This window comes from Cucurbita pepo, chromosome LG12, assembly GCF_002806865.2.
Source record: "Cucurbita pepo subsp. pepo cultivar mu-cu-16 chromosome LG12, ASM280686v2, whole genome shotgun sequence".
Lineage (NCBI taxonomy): Eukaryota > Viridiplantae > Streptophyta > Magnoliopsida > Cucurbitales > Cucurbitaceae > Cucurbita > Cucurbita pepo.
Window position 1 is genome coordinate 8,748,044 of NC_036649.1, and position 25,145 is coordinate 8,773,188.

At 36.6% G+C, this 25,145-nt stretch overlaps 3 protein-coding genes across 3 annotated transcripts; 1 reads left to right on the top strand and 2 right to left on the bottom strand.

Annotated features, from left to right (window-relative positions):
* Positions 1 to 628: 628 nt before the first annotated feature.
* LOC111807187 (peptidyl-prolyl cis-trans isomerase CYP63-like) lies at positions 629 to 6,495 on the bottom strand. Its single transcript, XM_023692791.1, has 14 exons — positions 6,379 to 6,495; positions 5,742 to 5,828; positions 5,590 to 5,644; positions 5,129 to 5,217; positions 4,105 to 4,129; positions 3,958 to 3,996; positions 3,766 to 3,883; positions 3,432 to 3,592; positions 3,011 to 3,338; positions 2,772 to 2,917; positions 2,190 to 2,388; positions 1,746 to 2,087; positions 1,560 to 1,640; positions 629 to 1,161 (listed from the first exon to the last, which is right to left on the bottom strand). The coding sequence occupies exons 2-14, from the start codon at positions 5,817 to 5,819 to the stop codon at positions 828 to 830; spliced, it is 1,995 nt and encodes a 664-aa protein (XP_023548559.1). The 5' UTR covers positions 5,820 to 5,828; positions 6,379 to 6,495; the 3' UTR covers positions 629 to 827.
* Positions 6,496 to 7,474: 979 nt separating this feature from the next.
* On the top strand, positions 7,475 to 14,191 carry LOC111806693 (light-inducible protein CPRF2-like). The gene is made up of 6 exons (XM_023692094.1): positions 7,475 to 7,964; positions 8,130 to 8,226; positions 9,172 to 9,382; positions 9,965 to 10,040; positions 10,113 to 10,238; positions 13,541 to 14,191. The coding sequence occupies exons 1-6, from the start codon at positions 7,524 to 7,526 to the stop codon at positions 13,901 to 13,903; spliced, it is 1,314 nt and encodes a 437-aa protein (XP_023547862.1). The 5' UTR covers positions 7,475 to 7,523; the 3' UTR covers positions 13,904 to 14,191.
* Positions 14,192 to 14,269: 78 nt separating this feature from the next.
* LOC111806692 (guanylate-binding protein 4) lies at positions 14,270 to 23,946 on the bottom strand. Its single transcript, XM_023692093.1, has 17 exons — positions 23,479 to 23,946; positions 22,129 to 22,231; positions 20,984 to 21,053; positions 20,839 to 20,877; positions 20,631 to 20,748; positions 20,491 to 20,548; positions 19,049 to 19,113; positions 18,431 to 18,437; positions 18,285 to 18,345; positions 17,335 to 17,394; positions 17,206 to 17,225; positions 17,043 to 17,108; positions 16,623 to 16,790; positions 16,218 to 16,475; positions 15,653 to 15,865; positions 14,991 to 15,262; positions 14,270 to 14,645 (listed from the first exon to the last, which is right to left on the bottom strand). The coding sequence occupies exons 1-17, from the start codon at positions 23,562 to 23,564 to the stop codon at positions 14,504 to 14,506; spliced, it is 1,806 nt and encodes a 601-aa protein (XP_023547861.1). The 5' UTR covers positions 23,565 to 23,946; the 3' UTR covers positions 14,270 to 14,503.
* Between the last annotated feature and the right edge of the window lie 1,199 nt (positions 23,947 to 25,145).

A 25,145-nucleotide genomic window follows, 5' to 3' on the forward strand; every position in this document is an offset into this window, starting at 1 on the left:
TCATCTTCTGAACACTGATTCATTTCATTTCATCTGAACAACAGAGCTATGTAGCAGTTAAAGGCCATAGGTTCTGTGCCAAAAAAGCTGCTCTAAACCTCTATATTAGGCTCCATAACACCCCTTTTGATTTGACTATTCCTCCTCTACCCTTCTTCTCACTTCATTTTCATTTCCAGATAAACAATAAACACTTTCTAACCAATCACTATGATCCAAATCCGATCAAACTAACCTTGCTACCCAACATATGTTTCGTTTATCGAGAAAAAAGGAAACGATGAGCTAGTAATTCCCCCGAAGGGTAACTATTCTTTGAAACAAAGGGCGTAGGTAACTTTAAGGGAACAATCTCAAACCTGTGCAGAAGGGAACCACAGCCGAAGAGAAAGCTTCAATACATTTGAAAATGTAGGTGCCTGAACATAGCCATATTAATGTGAAATCCCACGTCAGTTGAGAAAAAAAACTAAGCACTCTCTCTAATAGACGTGTTTTAAAATCTTGAAGGGAAACCTGAAAGGAAAAGTCCAAATAGTATAATATTTGCTAGCAGTATGCTTAGACTGTTACCATTAGTATATGGTAAACGGCAGAAAAGTACTAACCCCAGATCTATATGAACAAATAAGGTCAAAATGAGATGTTGTGATTGCTACCTGGTCAAGCTTATAAGTCTTGGGCTAAAGAAAATAACGGAAGCAAAATCCCAATATAAACAAATCAAATAAGAAATTACAAACATCATGTCGAAGGAAGGCCAAGTATTTTTACCATTCCTTTAACTTTGCAGATAAGTTGTGTACAAAAAGCTTTTATGGCTCTTATCAGGGTTCAGGACTACCATTTCCATAGGAAACTAACCCCCTTTGCCCAGACAAGGAGGAGCTGGATCTAGATCGACTGGGAGAACCAGAATTTGCAGCACCACGACGTTTATCTGGAGATCTTGAACGTGACGAGCTATGATTGTGATTCCTCGACTGCGATCTTTCTTTCTCAGGGGAAAAGTTTTTCTTTGGTCCAAGACGTGATTTTAGTCTTTCACTTATCTGTGTTCGCTTTTCCAAAGGACTAGGACTCCGACTCTTGCTACGGTCTTTGTAACGACCACGATAACTTCCTGGACTGCGTGAAACACTCCGGCTCCTCCTTCGATATCTTGATGCATAGAAATTCCAACTCAAACATATTATAAATCTATAAAGACAGGAAAAACTGTCTACTAAACCATGTGCAATTGCTTGAGACAAGTTTCTAATGGTTTGTAAATTAGAGACTCGTAAGTGTACATTGCATGTTTAAAATAATAAACCCTCTTATAGGTGTACCTATTGACTGTTTTTAAGTTTTATGGTGATATATATTCGTCATATCAACGTTTTGGGTAAGTATTTAAACAGTACATCCACAGTGAAGCACCCCCTACAAGGACTACATTGCAGCCGTTCTTCGAAAATGAGACATTAGGAGCAAAAGACGAGCTCATACAACGGTCTTATGAACTTTTCTGTGCTTGTGTGACCGTGTGTGAGAGATGGAAAGAGAGAGGAGAAAACCTTGGAGGGCTCCTGCCTCTAGGAGGGCTTCGATATCGCCTATCAGGTGACCGATCACGTTTGTCTGTGTAGTTTGAATACCTTCATATAAAATGAAAGAACTAAATTCCAAAATCTTGTCTATTATAGTTAGTATCTCAAAATAAACATTTACCCACAAAATAATAATAATAATAATAAAATTACCCAGCACGATTTCTTCCATAAATGCTTCGACCACCATAACCACGAGGACGTTCGGGTGATGGAGTACGGTAACGACGCACAAATGAATACTGCTCAGTAAAACCACGCCCCTTCCTTACACGTTTTGGAGTACCATTTGGAGAATGACTTCTTGATGAAGTTTGACCGTGATTTGAAGCTGAAGGATCAGGAGCTTTTCTGAAAGAACCATGAACAGGACTCCGTGAAGGCATTGTCCTATTCCGCTCATCATACTTCATCCCAGAATTTCCTAATGTCTTATCAGGATTTCTGTTAAGATTGTTCCTGGGGCTGTTTCTTGGCCTTTCAGGAGTAGGGCTCCTGTCGGTCACGGATGTAAAAGTTCATGAAGCAACTGCCGGAACATAAACTCGGAACAATTTGAAAAACGGATATAGAAGGGAATGAGAATGAAGTTGAAACCTGGAGTAGTTAGAGCCATCTGAAACAGAATGTTGATTAGCAGATCTCTCAAGCCTCTCAATTTCAGTTTTGTGACTATCGTTTGGAATGTCATCATGCTTCGGGGACAGTTCACCTTCTTCCTGTAATAAATTGACGTCCTGATTTTTCTGTTTTTCCACAGCGGTCTCGGCAACAGGATTCAAGGATTCCTTCTCATCTGTAATATTCAAATCATTTAAGTGTATGCTGCAGTACCATTACCTTGGAGATGTAACATGTGGACTTGTTATGAACACTACTATCTCTATAACAGCCCTATAACAGCCCAAGTTCACCCCCGGCAGATATTGTCCTCTTTGGGCTTCCCCTCAAGATTTTTAAAACGTGTCTGCTAATGAGAGGTTTCCACACCCTTAGAAGGGAACGAAGCATTCTTTGTAAGAGTGTGGAAACCTCTCCTTAGCAAACGCGTAAAACCATGAGGCTGACGGCGATAAAAAATGAGCCAAAGCGAACAATATCTGCTTAGCGGTGGGTTTGGGCTGTTACAATCTCATTAATGCAAAAGAAGTCATATTTGAGCGGGAAGAGATACTATACCGATAATTCCTTTTGATTTAGTCACAGAAAGCTTGGAATCCTCTATTTTACGAGTAGTGGTACGATGATCAACTCGTTCACCATCAGAACTACTACTACTATCACTTGTACTCATACTCCCGGTGTCAGATGAACTCCCAGAGCTCCTGAAGGCAAATTATTATCAATGTCCTGAAACACCTGAAAGAATATAACAGAGGAAAGCAGAAAGCTAGAACCCAACGAGACATGACACGAACCATTTAGCCTTGCGCTTTGAATGCTTTCCTACGCGACCTCTTTTCTCTCTTTTTTGGCCTTTTCTTTTCCTTCCATGCTGGGATTTTGCTGTTTTTTTGGATCTCCTCTTCCTGTACTTTCCATCACTCGAGGAACTAGAATCAGAAAGTGACGATTCTGAATCTGAAGAATAGGAATCAGATTCAGTATCAGAGCTGTATGAATCAGATGAAGAGTATCTCCTTCTCTTTTTCTTTCCGTCCTTTAAGGACCTCTTCTGTCTGCCTCTCACTTGGCCATCAGAACTAGATTCTGAAGACGTAATCTTGTTCAACCTTTTCTTTTTCTCTGAAAAAGATCAAAGAACCATGCACAGGCAATTAGAAGAACACCTTATTTCTTGCTTTGGTTCATCCAATATAACCTACATTAGTTCACTACCTTTTTCCTTTCTCACCACAGCTGGTTCCTTAATTTCTGATGGTTCACCACAGTCTACAATTTTCACAGGTTGTCTAGGTTTCCCATCAGCTGTCCCAATCTGCTCAATTTTCTTCACAACATCCATTCCCATCACAACTTTTCCAAAGACAACATGCTTCCTGTTCAAAATTGCAGAAAAGCGTCAAACAAACATATACTTATCCACATACAATAAAGTTGAATTATTTTCATTTGATTCTTGATTTTCAAGAAGGTGAGAAGGAGCCAGACGGATGATCGAGAAATTATCGATCTTCAAAACCTAAGGAGAGTGCAAGAAAATACTCATTACCCATCAAGGTGAGGTTGGGGCTTAAATGTCATGAAGAATTGAGATCCATTAGTGTTTGGACCGCTGTTTGCCATGGAAAGAACACCAGGTCCATCGTGTTTTAGTCTGAAGTTCTCATCTGCAGTTTTCCAAGTTTGTACGATCATAACATGAACATATTTTGACAAGAGCTCGATGAACATGGGAAAATACCTGAAAATTTTCCTCCATAAACACTTTCACCACCAGTCCCTACAAGGTGGTAAAATGTTGTCCATTAGACGCCCAAACATTAAATAATGACATTTAAAAGGAAAAAAATTCCCTTCAAATAATTCATGAGAAGAAAGAAGCGCGTACCATTTCCCCGAGAAAAATCGCCACCCTGTAGGAGCAAAGAAAAAGAATAAACATTGGTCATGGAGAAATATTAAGGGGATAAACAAGTAGATTTAGCAAAAATCAGTGTGTCAACCTTCTGAGGTCTTAATGAACATGTTTAGAATACCTAATATTTTGAAGTAATAAACCCCCATGGTGAGACCAGAAATGGCCGAAGGCATGATTTGAGGGAAAGAAAATGGTTAATTTACATCGAAAAAGGCATTGAAATCTTTTCTGGTAAAGAAAGCATGCATGCCTAGAAGCTTCATTTAAATTTGTGGAAAACAACTTAATCCAATACAGCAAGAGAAAGATTCATTTGATTTTCTTTCACTCACAACAAATACATGCTTACATTCAGCACGTAAAAATAGAGACCTTCACAGCAAGTCTTTACAATTATTTAAGGAATGACTGTAACAGCCCAAGCCCACCACTAACGGATATTGTTCGCTTTGGCCCGTTACGTATCGCCGTTAGCCTCACAGTTTCAAAACACATTTGTTAGGGAGAGGTTTACACACCCTTATAAGATGTTTCGTTCTCCTCTCTAACCGCTGAGGGATCTCACAATCCACCCCCTTGGGGGCCTAGCGTCCTCGCCGGCACACCGTCCGGTGTCTAGCTCTAATACCATTTGTAACAGCCCAAGCCCACCACTATCATATCTTGCCTCTCTGGCCCATTATGTACCACCGCCAGCCCCACGGTTTTATAATGCGTCAATTTGGGAGAGGTTTTCACACCCTTACAGTGAATGCTTTGTTTTCCTCTCTAACCGATGTGGGATCTCACAATAAGTGTATCGAAAGTGTTTTTTCGTTATTCAATTATCAGTTATAAGAGATTTGAAAAGCATTTATCTAAGGAGTAAGTGCACGAAAAGCATGTATTTCTTTATTTAGTTATGTATTATGATGGAATCAAAACCATTTATTTATTTATTTTTGAATACTCAACATTTAATGGTGATCGAAAGCAAAGAACAAAAGTAACATACTTGGGCCATGAACCCTTTAATAACTCTATGAAAAAATGTTCCTTTGTAGTGAAGAGGCTTCTCTGTAGTCTTCCCAATCCCCTTTTCACCTGAAAACAACAGGCAATGTCATTGGAAAAGAATATATTCGCCCAAAGTATACTATGTTGATTAGTTATTGTATTTTCACTATTGCCGACTACTATCGGACAAATGTAGATTACACCAGACAAGTATAATTTCAAAGGTTATTTTCTATATACCGGGCATCTAGCAATAGCAAGAAAGAATCGACAACGGATTCAAAATCAGATATAAAATGATTAGGATTTATTTAAATATCATTCTCGACGTTTCTTGAATAATAAAATGATAAATAGCTAAACAGATGAATATTACAATATGCATCAAATTTAGATCATTCTTGATATTTCCTGGATAATCAGAAACAAGATTTTAAACTTACAAGCAATAAAACCTACCTGTACAGAGTGCCCTGAAATTTTCGGCCGTTTTAGGAACAACATTGGCAAAGAGCTGCATTGTTCAAAAGAGAACATGTTATCAGAAATCAAGCACATAAAATCTTTTTGCTTCATTTCAACAGATAAAGGGACCAAAGAAATTCACTCACTTCTATGATAATTCTTTGCACTGGTTCCCCGTCAATTGAAACATCCAAGAACACAAGAGGATTTTTCTTCTTGCTCATCACGTGTAGCTTCAAGGAAAGAAGAAATTAGTACATCCAAATCAATCAAATGTACGAATTTCTTAAAACTACATCTGGGCAAAATGGAATACGCAACACAAAAATCTAAAATAAAAAAATTGTAGCTCCTTTCATGATTTTAAGCAACATAAAATGAACAAACTTATCAGATCCCACAAAATCATCAATGTTAATCTTCAACGGCTGCCGTCTACCAACGTCAAGACATTACATTGCATAAAAGCTTTCTAATACAACGCCAGCTCGAGTATCGTCTCAAGACAACAATCACACAAAACCCTAAACCCTAAACGAAGACCCATTTCGTCTGAAGAGATAAAGCTCCTATAATAAAATCTTTCGAACTTTAGGAGCTCCAAAATACAAATTCTCATGGAAACAATAAAGAAAAAACTTCGTAGAAACAGAAATCCTGCAAGTAGCTGATGGATAAATAAAAATAGCTAGCAGGAGCTTTATGATTGAAACGAAATCACCTTAGATTAGATTGAATGTATCTGAAAATAATTGGCTTCAATGGAGCTCGAAATTAGCTTACCTCACAGATTTTTCTCGCTCCACCAAGATGAACGGCTGAGTTGCCTAAGCTTTCAACGAAGTGAGTTGGGTTTTGGCTATTGAATCCCAGTGTTCGTCCTTTTCTTTTTTTCCTTTTTTTTTTTCACTTTCAATTTTATCGTATGGTTTTATTACATTAAACTCGGGTCATTTCCGTACAATATAAATAAAAATACTATTTTTTCGATTAAAACTTTAAAATAGTTTTTTTTCTTTTCAAAAAATAAGTTATTAAATTTTGGGTTTAATGTCTAAATTTTTTATTTATTCAATATAAATCTTTTAAAAAATTTAATAGTAATGGACCCATTAGATAATAGTATTTTTTTTAGTTTTATTTTTTTTTTAATTTAAGTATATTAAACGTTTAAATATTTTTAAAATAAAATACGATGTCTGAAAATAATAATAAAAGTATTCCTAATTTTTTTTCTTTTTATTTAATAATATCACTCAAAATTTAATTGTATTTTTATTAATTTAATCTTTAAAATATTATATTTTTGTCATTTTAATTCCTAAACATAATTTTACTTATTTTACTTATTTGTTCGATTTTTAAATTGATGTGATCGACTCCATTAATACTGACTATCGTTCCTCTAATTTTTTAGAACTCAAGTAGAAGAGTTGTTCATTTCGGTGTGCAGCACTATTACATTACTTCTTTTTTTTTTTCTTTGTGTTTTTAGATCAGTTATATATTTTCAACACATCGTACTATTGTACGATGCAAAATGGGATGTAACAGTCAGTACTATGACTTTCAAGATGGTTGATGTACACGTTTTACTCGACTTAGAACCATTATAGTTCTAGTGGCACGTCCGGAAGCATGATTGGACATTGAGATACATTTGTCACATTGTTATATCGTATGATATTTTTAATGACATACGTGTCGTTGCTGACTATTCTCTCACCCCTCGATGTCTCTAGAACCGACCGAAACCAAATCAAATGTTGACTTTTTTACAAGTAAAAATCCAGATTAACACGTGGATATTTGTCATTGGTCGAGTATGGTGGTCCTTAAGGCACCGGATTTTTGCCCACGCGCTTAAACGTTCACATTGAAAACGCGCGTACGAAACGAGGGAAACAAATCGGAGTCTGGCAACGACGATGCATACTTTGTTCTCATCGGAAGACCTCTCCGAATCCTTCTGGTCGCCACAGCCGCCATCTTCGCCGCCATCGTATTCTCCTTTTCGATCTCTGGATCCTTCCTTGACGATGAACCGAAGCGCCTCTGAGTGGGCGCTCGAGAGGTTTCTTGAGGAAGTTTCGGCGTTTCCTGTGAACAGTTGCCCTTCGACTACCTCCGATCGCGTGGTGGTTTCTCCAGTGGATGTGGCATCTCCTGCTTCTCAGTCTTCGACATCGAAGCGTGATGAAGGTGATGATGAGGTTTTGGAGATCAAGAAGGCGGATTGTGATCACGATCGTTCTCAGCCAATTCCGTCTCTGGATCCGTCGAAAATGGCTCGGAGTAATCCTGATCAGTACCGTGTGTTTTTGAAGAATCGGCTTGATATGGCTTGCGCTGCTGCGGCTCTGTCGCGGGTAACTATTTTATCTCTCTTTTGAAACTGATTGGTGTCTGTGCTTTGATGAGTTGGGATTTGAAATGCAGAACTCTAGTTGTGTTTTGAGGTGAAATTGAGGAACTCAATCTGTTTCTTTTGAAAGAGTAGTTGTTTTTAGCCATTTTAGTGTTCGCGATTGCAGGTCGCGTCTTCGGAGCCCAAAGGCCCAGTCCAGCCAGCCGATCACCCTGGGCAAACATCGAACGCATTCGAATTTGGCATTCAAGCTCCGGGCCAAGGTAGCTTCCGCTCAGGCAGCCTTATGAGTTTTATTATATTCATTATTTATCGTAGTTATCTAGTTATTCCTATGGCTTTCGTTGGCCGTTTTCCATTTGGTGCCGACAGAAGTATTGAGCATTCTCTCGTATATGAGAAGATCTAGTACGTGAAGTCAAATTTGTGGAAAAAATATGGAACATTTCTTTTGTTTTCCAGTTCTCTGTCGTGGGGGGCACGTTGGTACATTGTTCTTGGCGGAGGGTGGTGTTATTTCTTCAGAAGCCGCATCTTTTGAACACCTCGACTGCGAAGTGTTGATTTTGTCTCATCAAGTTGAGTTTCCGTAATTATGAATTATGGATTGAAAAGTTGCCGGTTGTAGAGCATGGCATAATGACATGCAACCGGACTTTTCTCACTCCACTCTGGTAATATTGAATGTCTGGACTCTTTTCGGTAGCTCTACAGTTATCTTTTCTAATATTTGATGATGTTCATCTCCTAGTAAGCTAGTTTGATTATTCTATTGATCTCCTGGAATGCTAAATATTTTTTTTTATCATCCCTGTCGTCTTATTATTTGAAGTCCTTTATTTTTATCTTGTTAGGTCTTTAGGTATTATTTAGGCTCATTCATTGATACGATGAATGGAATATATAGAGGGTCCCTATCGGATATCACATAAAATGCTCCAATGTTTTTTTTTTTGCTCCATTTTTGGATGATAATTTTTGTAAGCCGCTTTTTTTATTCTTTCACTCTCTCAATGTAAGATTGGCATCTATAAAAAGGGGGAAAAAACATGCTTAAGATAGTAGTCAAAATATTTTTTTTTTTTGGGCATCTTATATTTTACTAGTTAGTACCCTTTTCTTGATGTATCTTGCCCCTTCCAACTCTTTTTACCATTGGAACTGTGTGCTATAACTGCAATATCACTTTTGCTAAATGGTGGCTGAAGGCTCTGATCGTGGAACTTCAACAAAAGAAAGTGAGCCTACTGGTAGTCAACTTGGGATCCCATCCTTACCTGCAATGCCTAAGAAGCTTGGGATACAAGCTGTTCAAACAACTAGTGGATCATCCAGAGACGAGTCCGATGATGATGATCTTGAAGGAGACATTGAAAATATTGAGAATATGGATCCTGGTGATGCAAGACGAGCTAGGAGGTAATATATTTCTGTTGATTTAGAATATGACTCAAGCAACGATCATTTGATCACCCTCTGATTATTGTTTACTTCTTATGCCTTCTATTGTTCTTTTCACCCGTTATAAACATCTTCTTTGATGATATAAGTTCATCATGTGCTAAACTTAATTCTCATATCAAATCCCCTCCACAATCGCGTTGTACCTTTGTGAAACAAAAAAGCTTGAAGTTGCACCTTCCAATAAAATATTTTGGAAAAGAGCACTTATTAGAAAAATTCTGTAATTTTTACTAATAGAGATATGTCAAGCATGTTTACTTTGCATTTAAATAAAAACTATCCTCTTTTCTTGTTGCTACTATTGAGGGGTTTTTTGTGTGATCGTTATTGGTGTTTGGGAAAATAAGATACCTCATTTTCCATCCTGTCCTTTTACTTGTTTAGTAAATGTTATTATCTGGAAGAGTTTTTGTTTCTAATCAGTAAATAAATATTAGAGAAAGGAGAGAAAAAGAAGCCATATGCGAAAAATCAATCCTTCTGCCCAATTTGTTGCCCGGTCCTAGCTTTACTCACTTGACATTGATGGTGGCCTAGGATGTTGTCAAATAGAGAATCAGCAAGACGCTCCAGACGACGAAAACAAGCACACTTGAATGAACTTGAGACACAGGTACCCTTATATGTTCTCGGTTACTTTCCTTTCTTACTAAAACATTTACTAAATGTGGTTCCTTTTCTAAAGGTTGGTCAACTTAGGGTTGAACACTCTACTTTGTTAAAGCGTCTAACGGATGTAAATCAGAAGTACGATGATGCAGCTGTTGACAATAGAATTTTGAAAGCTGATATCGAGACTTTAAGAGCGAAGGTTAGTCATTGTTGTTTTTTTTCTTTTTGGTTCTCTTTCTCCCTTGGGGGTAAGGAAGGAGTGGGGAAAAAAAAAAAAAAAAAAAAAAAAGAAGAATAACATAAAAGACCAAAACAAGGACAAAAAGGACTTTGAACATCTAATTAAAGCAGAAATTAGGCATTGCGCTCTCCCTTGCGGAATGGTTAAAGTTCTGATGCATTCCTCTTCATCTACCTTGGCAATTCTTGATCGTGGATGATAGTACTTTCCTCCTGTTCCTTCATTCTTTTCTTCCACGTAAGAGTGCTATTTCCACATTTTTCAAGTTCACCCTGCTCCGTGTATCATAGGCTCTTTTTTATTGGTTCCTAGGCAGCACTATAAACTGTTTTCATAAATGCAAGATGAACAAACTTTTTAAAAGTGCATCAAAACCGAAACTACAACTGATTAATCTAGTGGTCAATAAGGGCCAATGTAAATAGCAAAGAGCTCAAAGGGAATAGGTTGAAATCATGATTTCTACCTATATAGTACTTAATTTCTTACGAGCTACTTTGAAAACTAAATGTAGTAGGGTAATGTAGTTGTCCCATGAGAATAGCCTTGGTGCACTTAATCTGGCCTGAACATTCACAATTATTAAAAGAAAAAAAAAAAAAAAAGAAGGAAAACAAAGGCGTCAGAACCACATTAAAGAACAATATTGTCTATTGAATTGTTTTGTACCTTGACGAGTGAAGGTAGATCGAAAAGAAACCATCTTGTGTTTGTCGATGCACCTTGATGATAGACGGTGTAAGATTTCAGAAAATTTAAATGCCCATGATTTGCACATCCTCTAGCACAATGGTTAGTGTGCTTGCCTTCTCAATGTTGTGGCATTGCCACCTCAACCAGACTAGTGTGTTATAAGAGAGGTATGATTTTAATCATCAAGTGCACTTGGATGATAGAAAGTGATTGAGGAAGTCTCAATTGGTAGATTTGTTGTCAGTAGCTTACTTGTCTATTGACATAGGCCAAAGAGTGTGGACACGTGTTGTGTCATTGGATAGGACACATCTAAGACACTTATCTCAGTGCCCTTTTCTTTTTTTTTTTGTTATTTTTGTGGAACATTGGACACACCATGGACAAGTCATCTATTCTTTCGGATACGTTTAATGTCACAACCGTATTAAGGAAAGAGTAGGATTGACAAACTAAGGCATGATTAAAATTTGAGACAACAATGTTGTTAAGAGTGTCAAAGACTAACTTAAAGGGGGTTGGATAAGGTCGACCATATCTTCAAAAGTTAAGGGTTTGTGATGTTTCACATTGGTTGGAGAGGAGAACAAACCACCATTTATAAGGGTGTGGAAACCTTCCCCTAGCATACGCGTTTTAAAGCCTTGAGGGGAAGCCCAAAAGGGAAAGCTCAAAGAGGACAATATTTGCTAGCAGTGGATCTAGGCTGTTACAAATGGTATCAGAGTCAGACACCGGACGATGTGCCAGCCTTCTCGCTGTTCCCCGAAGGGGGGGTAGACACGAGGCGGTGTGCCAGTAAGGACGCTGGGCCCAAAGGGGGTGGATTTGGGGGCGGTCCCACATCGATTGGAGGAAGGAAAGAGTGTCAGCGAGGATGCTGGGCCCCGAAGGAGGATGGATTGTGATGTCCCACATTGGTTGGGGAGGAGAGTAAACCACCATTTATAAGGGTGTGGAAACCTTTCCCTAGCAGACGCGTTTTAAAGCCTTGAGGGAAAGTCTGAAAGGGAAAACCCTAAGAGGACAATATCTGCTAGCGGTGGATCTAGGCCATTACAGGGTTCCAATGTGATTCTTGACAAGCACTCTAGAGTTAAGTCTGTCTATATGAAAGATGAAAGCTCGTCAAATTTGGTGTAAATCGGATATTTGACAAACACTCAACCAATGACTCCTTGCCAAAATGACATCTACTCTTGTTGAAGCAATATACCTTAGAATATACTTCAGGTGAAGGCATGGTGTCAACTCTCCACCATCATTGGGTCCCATGACCTAAATGAGCTACCCTTGACACATGCATGTGTCATGGCGTGCAAAAGCATCGCAATACAAGTGTCTTGGGCATTTTCCTTCAATGGGTTTCTGAGGATTGTGTCGGACGACAAGGGTGTGCTAACATTGCGTCCCGTCCCTTGAGTCAGAGATTGGTATATAGGGTCATTCTTCGACAAGGTATGCAGAAATTACTAAACATGGACACGAGAGGGTTCATGTCTTGTTACCAATAGGATGAATGGATGTTCGAGATGTTTCGATCATAAAGGATTACTCATGGGGTTGGTTCTCGATAAGCGTGTCAAAGTGAGCAGTGAAGACCGATGACATCTCAAGTCTCAGGATGCATCATGAAGCATCAGTGGGACTCCAGAGTTTACGGTTAGTACTGTATTGAACCGATTTGTCCCGATAAGCATTGTAATGCCTTAATAAGCTCAGGCATCAACATGCCCTTATAAGAGTTATAATGCTCCAATAGGCTCCAGTAAGCGTTGCAATCACCTGATAAGCTTTGGTTGAGTGTTTTGAGGTTGTTTTAACCCAATGAAGGGTCCAAACACATCTTGGTGAAGCTTCGGATCAGGTCTGTGTTATTAAGAACCAAGATGACAAGATGAGATGCGACGTTCCGTTTGAAGGAACTTGGCCTAGTGTAGAGGCAAGGTCGAACCAAGTAAGTTAGAGTCGTAATCAAATGAAAATGCACGTACATGCGATGTGTATGGCTGAATGAAGCTTAGTTTTTGTATGAGTTTTGTTCGATCGACAAAGGAGAACCTCGCCTACAGTCCAATGAAGCCACAAAGCTGGTAAAAAAGTATAATGGGGCTTGAGTTTCCCTTAAGGTTAGTTATGATTGTGTCAAAATCATGGCGTTGCACAATTTAAAAAGTATGAACGTGACATTTAACATTGAACACCCAAATAAATATATCTTCCCGTCCCTTAAAAATAATTCCAATTGAAAGAATGAAAAGAAAAATAAGCCCACATTTTTTCAACGGGCGTCGAACCCTTTTTGACCTTTTTTGTAATATTGTACAAAATACAATATCTTAGGGGATTTCTCTACCCACAATTCTTTTGTATTTACAACCTGTTGTAATTACAACTCCTGTTGACTATAAGTGATTGGAAGGCTCTTAATGGTGTAGTTTTTTCAGGTGCCCTTTCTTGTAGAGTACAAGGATGGATTAACTGTATAGTGAGAATAGTATGATGCCTGGCTATATGTTTTTGGGAAATCAATAGGATATTTATGAATATTGTACGTGAATTTTCAGGTGAAAATGGCTGAAGAAACAGTGAAGAGAGTGACAGGAGTGAATCCACTGCTTGCTGCCATGTCTCAAAGCCAAATGCCATTTGTCAGTAGCCAAATGCCTACGCAATCCAACGCCCAATTCTTCCACCGAAACATGTCTCCATTTGCAAACAGCCCCCCACATCACCAGAATTTGGAAGGCCCTGTTCCAACTATTTCTCCACCCATTCCACATGTTGGAAGATCACAAAATGACGTGGCAACCAAAATGACCGATATGCCCTCCGTGCATATTGATCACGTGCAGAAGCAGACCGTGCATGGCCCAATGTCAGGTTGGGATGCAGAACCCTCACACGCTGCTCCAAACCACAAGAATTGAATGCCGTTTCTGTTCCAAATTTTCTAAGGAGCGTCGTTTTCATCGGGCTTGTGGCATTAAAGGGATTAATAAGAAATGAAATACTCCTTACCTATTGTTTTCATTTCATGTTCCATTATGTAATAAGACTTGGATCTCGTTTTAAGTAGGTATTTTTTTTAGAAGCAAAAATCAGTTGGCTAGTTGGTTCCATATAATATTTTACCAGTTTTTCACTTTGCAAACAGCCTTAGAAAGGAACTGAATACAGCAATTTGAGCATCTATGAGTAAAATTGGATGTGATATAGATTTTCTTGTCATGTCTTGTCTCTTTCAGGTGTTAACAGAGAGGAAATCACTTCGGTGAGTAAAATTGAATACAATATTTTAGAGATGTTACAAATATATTTGACGGACAGCAATATTTCCTTGATCCATATATTTCTGTTATACTGTCGCTACAGAATGATGATAAATGATCTGTCTAAACTTGGTTCCTAACTAATATTGAAGCTGATAAGCAGCGGCGAGCTTCATGTATCAAAAAGGTGAAGAGCTCGCCAGAAAGATCAAAAAAAGAAACTGCAAACTGGTTGGAGAGATGCAAAGATTAATGTTATCAGTCTGATCTTGGCCTTTGTGAACCATTCTTGGGATTGTTGTATAATGGCAAAATCCAATGGGATCCATATTTTCTTCTTCCACAACACCTCCAATACACAACCAAAACAGCAGCCAACACTCCCATGGGAATCGCCCATCTGTTTCACCAAATAAACCAAGAAAACCAGTTAAACTCACATCAGTTTCAACACCATATATGACATCCAAACATGATCTTCTAGTGAGATGAAAGGTCATTCTCTCTATGAACAAACCAAAAAAGAGTGGTTTTTGTTGTAAAATTACCAGTCATGAAGGTGTATCTCTAGAAATAGTTGATGGAGGAACTGATAAAACTATCCTTCCTCAATAAAATCATTCATTTACATTGTCAAATGATCCAAGACTTGAAGTTTCATTTTTTAGGCATGAGAATGAGTCGGTATGACGCTCGTAGTTAGATATAAGGTATGGTATATTCAATAACCAGAAAAGTTACTAACCTGTCCAAATCCAGGATGGGGCTATAAACGATTGTTTCCCAGGTGACTACAACAAAATGCCACACAGGGCTGTAGTAAAGCGTCTCGGCCGACCAGAACATCCTCGTGTATATCTCCAAAAAGATGAAGAGCAGCCATGCCCCAATTTCAATTAAGAAGAACTTTATAACAAACCTTCCCACAATCACCATGCCAAGAGAAAACGCCACCAACCAATTGAAAAGCCTGTGATTGTATTCCTTGATGAAGAGAGATCGTGACTTCCCTAACATCTGCAAATTATGACTCATCCATGATTAGAAAATTGAGCGTTTGAAACTGTATATGGTCGATTTGGTCAGATTGGGACAGCCATCTAAGCTTGAAAACGTATGTGGAAAACATCTAGAAAGAAATGGGGTCATGTACGAACAGTCGATTGGCGTAGACACAGAGTACAAATCAAATTTATTCTTTTTAAAACAAAATAAATTTCAAAATACCGATTGAGACACCACATGAAGGTCACTAAAACAACGTGAAAGATATTCGTAACTTTATGAATAAATCAGGTCAGTTTACGAGCAAAACTAAGTGAAACACCCATTTCACCGTCATCTATGTTCCATGAAGTTAACATAAAATCAGAATTAAACATCAAGATAACCTGATGGCCGCATTACCTTTGACATACGTTGCTCATAGTTTTCTTTTGATGGTCCAACACACTCTTGCTCAAAACTTTGATTGCATTGCAGAAAACCTGCATTGAATTTTGCCATTGACGGAAGCCTTAGAGCTTGAAGGTGGTCCATTTGATCTTCACACTTCGTATACAGTTCCTCACAGAGCTTTGAGGATTGATACCGATTCGCCAATATAATGTTACTATGCACCTATAAACAATTTTTAGAGGTTAGGGAGCTAACATAACAAGGGGCTTGGAAATCAAAGGAAAAAAACATGTTATCGGCCAATGATAAACAATGCATGCTAAGAACCAAACATGAAGAAGTTCTCTTTGATTATCACTATTATTACAACTACTACTAGAAACTATTAAGAGACTAGCACTGCAAGATGGTTCTCCCAATTTCATACAAATGAATTGTTTGCTTCAACTTCACAAGAAATAGACTAAAATACACCAAGGTATCAGATGTTGAGCAACTATTATTCACTAATTTGAAGATACTTGACATCACACCCCCAAAAAATTAAGACTACTTTTAATAGAGAAGTTGAAACCTTGTCGATTTCTTCATCAAGTTGTGTGACTGACTTCTTTGCATGGTGACGGCCAAAATGTTGTTCATCAAAAGCTCGCATTGCCTCAGCTCGATGGATTTCATGGGTTCCTTGCAGAGATTGCTCTGTCATAGGTAAATGCACCGTTGCCATTCTGTCGCTGTATATTTTCAAACATCGCTCAAGAACACCCTTGTTGAAAACCTCAACAAGAGATCCGGTAGATGGAATTTCCCCTTTGTTCAATGCTTCAAGAATCTAAAATTGAAGCAAAATGTAAATTAAAGTTAGAAATAAATAAAATGGATGCATACATCATTTAAATGTTCATCAATTGTTAGTGGAACCACTAGTAAAAAGACTGGTAACGAGTAAATAAATTCGAGACAATAAAATGCACATCACCTGTTCTAAGAAGGATACAAATTCCTTCCCATTCATAGATTTTCCCTGCACAATCTTTGGACGGATAATGCTCGTAACAAGCTTTTTTAACTCTTCCCTCTTTGTAACATATGTTGGCTCCAGCTCACCATCCTTCATATCACAAAGCTTGATTCTTTGAAGATGAGGCTGTTAAAAACATAAAAATCACAATTTTATTGGACTCCTCAAGAAAAAGTTTTGAAAGAAGTACGATCCTATATGCCTAGAACATAGCTTGCTACTACCATGCATATCAGTTTTTATAGAAATAACATGTTTTGACATAGAAGTAAATGTGCATGCAAGGATCCCTTCTTCCTAACACCACAATTAAGCATAACCCCATGTTAATAATGAAACTGAACGTAGAGATGATCAAAAAATGAGGAGGGCTCATACTTGTGGTAAGCTGAAGGCTGTACTATTATCTCCCATAATAGCCAAAGAATCTCGAATTTGGTTTACCTGATGCAATTACAGAGATCACGCCTTTTTTCCCTGAAAAATAAATGTTTTTCTTTTCTTTCCATAAAAAACGAAACAGAAGTCTGAGGGTGAATACCAGATCAATGTTTTTGTTTCCTGCATTTATCATAAAAGCATCATGCATTAAAAAAAAATCCTACACATATGCTAAGATACTTTAGAATGAATCAGTCTAGTCTTATTGCAGTAAAACATTAAAACCAACCTTCGCTATTAGGCACTTGTTTTAGAGCTTCATTCACCATTTCTTGAACACTTTTTCCTTCTATAAAACAGCAACAGAAGCGTCAAATAAATCTAGAGTACAAAAATTGGGGGCAGGAAGAAGAGGACACCTCCTTTTAATTCCCTATTTGATGGCCAAAAATATATACAAAGCTCCAGCCGAAGTGTCAGAAAGAAGATACATTGGGTCAAATCTTTGGGCCAATTTTTCTTTTGTTTAAAAAAAAAAAAAAAAAAAAAAAAAAAAAAAAAAAAAAAAAAAAAAAAAAAAAAANTCTGTTTGATTGACATAAGAATTCTGGCTATTAGGCACTAAACCTAATAGCCTCCCAAAGTAAACAGTCAATGTCAATAATATTCTTCAACCAATTGCTATGGTTTTTAAGATCATATTGCTCTTTATGATCATGACAATTGGAGCTCCCACTAGTAACTTTTTTTGTGGCTTGGGCCTAAATTTTTTATAGTCTGCTAAGTTTGATTTTCTTAATCATTTCTCTTGGTGCAAGTGAATTTTTCTTACAAAAAAATGTATTGTTTCAAAGCAAATCAAACATTTAAAGCAATATTAGTTGGCTTTAACAACAATTAAGAGAACAACTAGGCCTACGGTGTTGGGATTTCAAAGATCACCTTCTTCGACAGGAATACGACTCCATCTAGATTTAATAGTCAAGGATGTTTAGTATACTTCAATACCAAGCACCTTTGCCTTCTCATATAACTAATATGGATATACTGACGTCTATCTAGTAAGCATACTTCATTCCCACTAATCAAACGGCATATGACATGCTGATGTAATCAATTTGGATCAATTTGAAAGATTAAATTATGATTATAAAAATAAAAAAAAATAAAAATAAAAAATGCAGAATCATTAGATAACTTGAAAACTGTGTGCAAAAGTCACGAAAGCAGGGAACCTACGTAGAAAATCACGCTGGATAAGCCATAGCAACTTAGCAGGCTCAAAGGCAACATCTTGTCCCTACAGATTAAAAGTAACAGATCTCCGTTATAAGGTGTGATGGAGGAAGAATGAAGTAACTAAAACAGGGCTAAAAGTTTACTACCTTCACTCTACATGCCCACGAGCAGCGTGCAGAATAAAACATGTAACAGTCAGATTGCAACATAAGAAATTTAAAAACCCAACAAGAAAAAAATGTTAATTTACAAAAGCATCTAAACTTTGATGAATGAGCTTATGAGTCCTTGAACTCTTAAAAGGTTTAATCACGTTCCTAAGTTTTCGATTTTGCATTAAGTAACAATCTTCAATATCATTACTCAAATATTGATGTAGCATGCTAATTGGATAAGCAAGTGATGATTTGGCACTTTGGCATGGAGTGGCACACTGAAATAGGTTAATCGAATAAAATAAGGGTGGGCCAGCAAAAATATTTGATGAGGTGAGAGCCAAGAGGGCAGAATACATTTGAACGAAATTGTTTTTGTCTGATTGCTCTTACTTTATTCAACTGACCAATTCTCACATCATGCTACATCATTACTAGTTAGTTCAACCAACAAATCAGGTCAACATTTAAGTAACCATGTAAACAATTAAGGATGTACTACAATAAAAATTGACATACACGGCTTTCAAAGTTTAGGAATTAAATTTGTAATTTAACAAAAAAAAAAAAAAAAAAAAAATTGATTAAATAAATTTAGAAAATGCAAACCTCCCATAAAATTCTTCAGCAAGCTCAACAGCAAATGACAATCGAGAAATATCAGCTTCACGGATCTATAGAAATCAAGCCAAAAACATTAGTAGTGCGAATGGCATGTCAGAAAAACATTGGCTCAGTTGAACTGGATGATAGTATCATAGGAACTAAAGCCGAAGTTCACAATCATTAACATCAAGCAGATACATGGTGTATGATAGCTAACATTTATGCATTCTCTAATATCACCAAATATTTGTTAACAGTAGTCCAACTTGAAGGAAAGCCAAGCCAACCTAAGGTTGTTCATGACTGGGTATAAATAATATAACCAAAAAATGGCAAACTCATAACTATGAGCAACAATGAGGTCAAGGAGAGTAGTGAAGTATTTCAAATGCAACATGTTCAATATTACTTCAATATCTGAAGAACTTTTGAACTGGACAAAAATAATAACAGCTATGTGTCATGGTCATGCTTGTCCAAGGCATGTTGCTCGTGGCCGCATCCTCATGTCATGCAAAACCCTTTTGTATATATGTTGTATTTCTTTATCGTTTGCTTGTTGTATTAACTTGTAATTTTAGAGTATGACATTTCAGCAAAATCACATCTATGCTTGGTAGACTTGAAATGCCTCAAAATGTACTATAGGGAGATGCGACTAGCATAAAAATGAAAGCGGCAAAAATCAAACTTTTGCATAGAAAAATAGAAGCAATGCGTCCAATACAAAAATCTCATACATATGACGCATTGCACACATGTAAAATAAGGCTTGCATATATGAATCCATCGAACTTTCCTCATTAACTTTGGTTTTAAACCCTATCTCTCACCATTACAGATAGAACCCTTCCCTTCAACTTCACGAACAAAGAGAAAAAGACAGAGCATCCAAGAGCAATGAAAAAGCCATTTGAGAAAGAAGTCAAGAGTTTAATTCATTCGGCCCCATTTTGCTTATAAAGAAGAAAGATCTATAATAAACTATCTAGCATTCTTCTCAACCCTTCCAAATAAGTAGGCTATGTTTTAGCGAAGAATCGAGACCATAACATAGTTGTTTGTGACTAATAGCAGGAATAGCTCAAATGGTTTTGTGAAGCTAGTCATTGGAGGCAAGTATGAGTGATACAACTATATAGATCCAAGGAATGTGGAAGTCCTAACTGATCACATTATTCTAATAGATTTTCCACCTAACTCTCGTGTCTCAAAATTTTACCACCATGGAAGCTCCCTTTTTCATCAAAATAAACATGTCCGCTTAAATAAGCATAAAACATGAAAGATAATTAAATCTTGGAACACACAGTTATTGTTCACTTCTTGTCTTCTAATTAAAAAAAATTAAAACTACGAATTCTTTTTAGCTATTAAAATTATAAGGTTTCAAGCAAGAGCAACAATTGACATGATGGAGAAAAAAAGAAGTCATGATGACTCACAGTCTCAGGCAAGTTGTAGATAAGCACAGAACTCAGAACAGTTGCCAAAGCAAAGATTCTGCACACATCAAAACGGAAGATTGTTAAAGGGAATAAGCAACAAGAACTAGTGCTAAAAATGATTCACGGACTCAGATTACCGATCATCATATACATTTGACTTTCCAACACTTTCAAATCCCTCTGTATCAAGGTAGAAAACTGAAGTTTTGACTCCATCAATCATCAACTCCAGAGGAGTACCCCACACCCAGATCCCTGTGCAAAACAAATTGACAAACTATATAAAAAAACCAACAAGTAAATATAACACATCCACAACCACCATATCATTGCAACTGCATTTACCTTTTGTCTTGGTGTCACGCTGGTGTCCTACACCAAAACCTGAAACACAAAACATTTGATTTATACAATAAATGATATTTATATATACAGGATCTTTAATTTTTTAAACAAGAGAAATGGTACAAATTAATAGGAGTTAGCGCACCTTCATAGCAAGAAAGTGAGAGAAGTTGATTAAGCAAGAAAGATTTCCCAGATCGGTATGGCCCAATGACCTGATCATATGAAAGAAAAGATAACACAGTCAAGACTATATATATTATCTAACAAAACTCGAACCTACAAAGTTCATAATCATCGATAAAAAATAAGCAGAAGACTTGCCATAAAGCTACAAAAAAAAGAGAAAAAAAAGAAAAAAGGTTAAGTTACAACTGTGGTTCTTATGTTTTCGAGGTTGTCTATTTATGTCTGCACTTCAGAAAGCTTCTATTAGAACCTGAATTTTCAAAGTGGTATTTATTTGGCCTTCATACTGTATTCAGTTTCTAATAAGTCTCTCAATTTTGCATTTTTGTGTCTTATCATTGTCTATGTTCGTTTAACATTTACATAGCACAAAAACTATATCATTTAAGGATAATGAAGGGAAATAATTTTAGGCAGGTTCAAGCATTTGGTAATAAGCATTAAACTAGCAGGCTTAATGTAGAAACCATTTAGACATAAAGTTAAAAGTTCATGGGCCTATTAAAATCTTCTTAAAGTATAGGGACTAAATAGACATATCCTTTAAAGTATACAAATCTGTTAGAACCTTTTTCAATTACATGGACTAAATAGACACTAAAAGTTTGGAAACAACACTTATAATTTAACCACCCCAAAAGAAAAAAGATAAAAATAGCTATCTTGACTCTTAAACATGCATTGTAGGATGCAACGGACATGAAATAAAACTTAAGATTGGATTCTTCTTCATTCTCGCCCTTACAAATCATATCCATTGCGTTCTTTAAATTGTAGCTAAAGAGAAGCCACTTTTCGAAATGCAGGTTTAGCAGTCAATATTTATTGCAGGAAGGACCCGCATACGAGTAAATTGAGTAAAACTGGTCCTCGTCCATGAAGCCATAGTTTTTAAACTACAAAACATGCATGTGAAACCAGAAAATATGCATAGAAATGGTCCCTGCATCATCGGTTCCTAATAAAAGACTGGAAAACTTCCACATTAAAAAAAATACAAGGGAAAATAATGGTTCAAGAATCAATTCGAAGATATCCATTCATTTAAGTTATGTGAAAATGCCAAAGTACTAATGTCACAAAAGAGCATCTCATTCTAACCGCAACAGCTGCAATTGGATTAGTTATTCTTTCAATAGCCTCTAAACCTTCTCTAGAAAGGCGAAGTTTTGTATGGCCAGGATCAGGTTCCACAATAGGAAATCTGCAAGTGATTAAAACGAGCTTTAGTCCTTTTCTTACCAAGGAAATAAACAACTCAAAAGACAGATGCTACAGGTTTGAACATCATGGCCAACCAATGAACGAAATATTGTACAGCATGTGATATATCCAATCGTTCATAATAAAGAAACACATTACGGAATAAATCATTGTAAGCTAAGTATAAAGCTTAGTTTAATATCAGAGGGGCATTTGTCCCATAGGTCAGACCTTGTTGAAAGTTTAAAATGTTCTCTCACTTTAATTAATTGGCAGTCCATCATTAATTCATTGAAGACAATACATATAAATAAAACATGAAAATGAACAAAAAGTAACGCTTTCGGAAATTAAATAAAACTTATATCTTTCTAGACATATAGGAATTTAAAATAGTAAAAATAGCTTCAAGAACATGTCATCAAACAAACTCTATATTCAACAGTGAAATTGATACCTCCTCGAAACTAAGTTAGAAAAATGCTCATGAACCAACAAATAAATCACACAAAATTAAGCAAACAAAATATTCAGAATCGAGCAACAAAGTTAGGTAGGTGTACAAATAACATTATATCATCAGAAATTGGAGATAAACCAAATATTTATCCTTTCCCATCCAAATGTATCATAACAGCTTCTTCTATGAACCTTGGACTACCCATCTACTTAAAAGCTAAAACATCTCCCCACAATAACAAATATTGTCTCAATCCTCTAGTTTCCACCCACCACCTAATCTTGGTTTGCTAGATAATTTTGTAGCTGATAGGCATTCCCTGGTATTCTCCCGTACCTTAACTGCAAATATATGGAGTAGAAAAGTCTCTTTTCGTAGCTCTAAGTTATCGTTGCACCAACTTCGGTCTCGCTTTTCTATGCATTTACTTCTTAAGTGATATGATAAATGTTCCTACAAAAATTTCTTCCTTGAATTCATGTTCCAGACACAGCATCTTCTAATCATGAATCTTCTAGTTAACCCCTTTTTTTCGCTTTTATACCTTCTAAACGAAACTTAAACGGAGAGTTGTTCCCAAAGGCAGACATCTTGTAGCACTAACCAACTGAGCGCACTACGTAACAACAAGTCAACAACATAATAAACGAAAATAAACAAGAACTTCTACGCAACTCAAATGCCAAGAATAACAGATCTCAATCCATCTGGAGCTCCCAAAAATCAGTACAAATCAACGACCATCAAGATTCAAAACAACAGAAGAAAAAAAAATTGAAACGACTTACGGTTGCCGGAAGTTCTCGATCGCGAAAGACCGCCAGGGAATGGAGCAGAGAATCAAAAACACGAAAACCCTCGATGAAATTCTCATCTCTAAACAACCCTCCGTCAGCTATCTTCCAAATGCGACGAAGGCGGAGAAGAATGAAAGGGGCAGTAAATCACGCAGTGTTGATCAGAAGAAACACATTTTGGGTTTGGGGGAAAAATGGGGATCTACGACGAAGAAGCATGAAAAATGGAGATACGAAAGGAATAATGCAGCTGCGTGAATTTGGATTTTGCATCTAAGAAGAAGAACATACAAGCAAACGAGCTCTGATTGATCTTCCAAACACGTTACCTTGGATTTATGAATTCAATAAGACGAGGAGGAGATGATGAGATCCATGGAGAGAGCTGAAGTCTGAAATTTGTGTTCAAAATGGATTAATTTATGAGAATGATTAATGAGATTTCACAAAGATTAATGCTTCACATTTCCAAGAGGAGGAACAAGTCAATGATTTCTTTTAATTTCTCAATTTAATCCACGACTCCATTTTCGATTTATTTTCCTAATAATATTAATTACTATTAATTTTAAAACTTAATTTTTCAATTAATTCCAACAACAGATTATTTTCAATATTATTAAAATTTATACCAAATTTAATTTTTTCATTGAATTATTTAGTCACCACTCACAACTTAATTTTTTTTGTTTTTATTATCGTATTTTTTTAAATTAATTCATTAAATGCTTGTTATGATACTTTTTATAATAAATAAAAATTAAAGTTATTATTATTATTATTTATTTATTTTATGAGTTTTGGTTTATATTGGTTTAAATAAATAAATAAATACGTAGAAATAATTTTATTTGATTAATTTAAAGTCCTAATGGATAAGACTTTGAATTGTTCATAAATGTCATTTTCAAATTAACCGTATTTACACGGGGACGTAACTCTCTTGAGTTTACTTTTATTTATTTATTTAGTTAAAATTTTATATTCGTGGAAAGAACCTGTGATATTTGAGAAATTTTTCGTGTGGAGGTGTAAGCCCCGACTTGGCTTCCTGGAACAGTTGAATGAATACTAAGTTGAGTTTTTGTTTACAGTGTGAGAATAACGAGCAAGAACTGGAGGGGATATAGGTTTTCGGTGAAAGGAAATAGCCAAACAATTTAGCTAGCGAAAGAGCGAAACCGAGTTGACTCGACTAGGTAATCTCAAGCGAGGAATAATGGATAGGGAGGATAGTTTAGTCGAATGAATCTTGACTTGAATCACTTTCGTTTTGAAGGAGAAAAATCAGCGAGCAAATAAATAGATTTAGGAGTGTTTGATGATTAAAGTCCAACATCGGCTAATTCAGGGAATAATCATGGATTTATATAAGTGAGGAATATTATCAAGTCCAAAGCAAAGCCACGAGAGCTTACGCTCAAAGTGGACAATATCATACTATTGTCGAGAGTCGTGTTCTTCTAACAAGGAGTTCTAACATGTCTGGGAGTCTAGTCGGGTTTTTGTTGTTTGTGGTAAGAACGGGTTTTGGAGTGGAAGAGAAAACGACGGCGTTTAGGAAGAAAGTGAAAATGGGGTAGAAATGTAAATATAGGAAAAAGTAGTCCCTTTTAGACAAAGTAGCGACATTTTTAAGCAGGATAAAGCTTCCTTCT

Excerpts from the sequence above, each read along its gene's own strand:
- LOC111807187 (XM_023692791.1), bottom strand. The coding sequence starts at position 5,819 with ATGAGCAAGAAGAAAAATCCTCTTGTGTTCTTGGATGTTTCAATTGAC. Across the intron at positions 3,593-3,765 it reads CCCCAACCTCACCTTGATGG|GAAGCATGTTGTCTTTGGAA; the intron begins GTAATGAGTATT and ends AATTTTGAACAG. Across the intron at positions 2,088-2,189 it reads GATGGCTCTAACTACTCCAG|GAGCCCTACTCCTGAAAGGC; the intron begins GTTTCAACTTCA and ends CGTGACCGACAG.
- LOC111806693 (XM_023692094.1), top strand. The coding sequence starts at position 7,524 with ATGCATACTTTGTTCTCATCGGAAGACCTCTCCGAATCCTTCTGGTCG. Across the intron at positions 7,965-8,129 it reads CTGCTGCGGCTCTGTCGCGG|GTCGCGTCTTCGGAGCCCAA; the intron begins GTAACTATTTTA and ends TCGCGATTGCAG. Across the intron at positions 9,383-9,964 it reads GATGCAAGACGAGCTAGGAG|GATGTTGTCAAATAGAGAAT; the intron begins GTAATATATTTC and ends ATGGTGGCCTAG.
- LOC111806692 (XM_023692093.1), bottom strand. The coding sequence starts at position 23,564 with ATGAGAATTTCATCGAGGGTTTTCGTGTTTTTGATTCTCTGCTCCATT. Across the intron at positions 17,395-18,284 it reads TATCCAGCGTGATTTTCTAC|AAGGAAAAAGTGTTCAAGAA; the intron begins GTAGGTTCCCTG and ends GCTGTTTTATAG. Across the intron at positions 17,109-17,205 it reads GAAACAAAAACATTGATCTG|GTAAACCAAATTCGAGATTC; the intron begins GTATTCACCCTC and ends TAATTGCATCAG.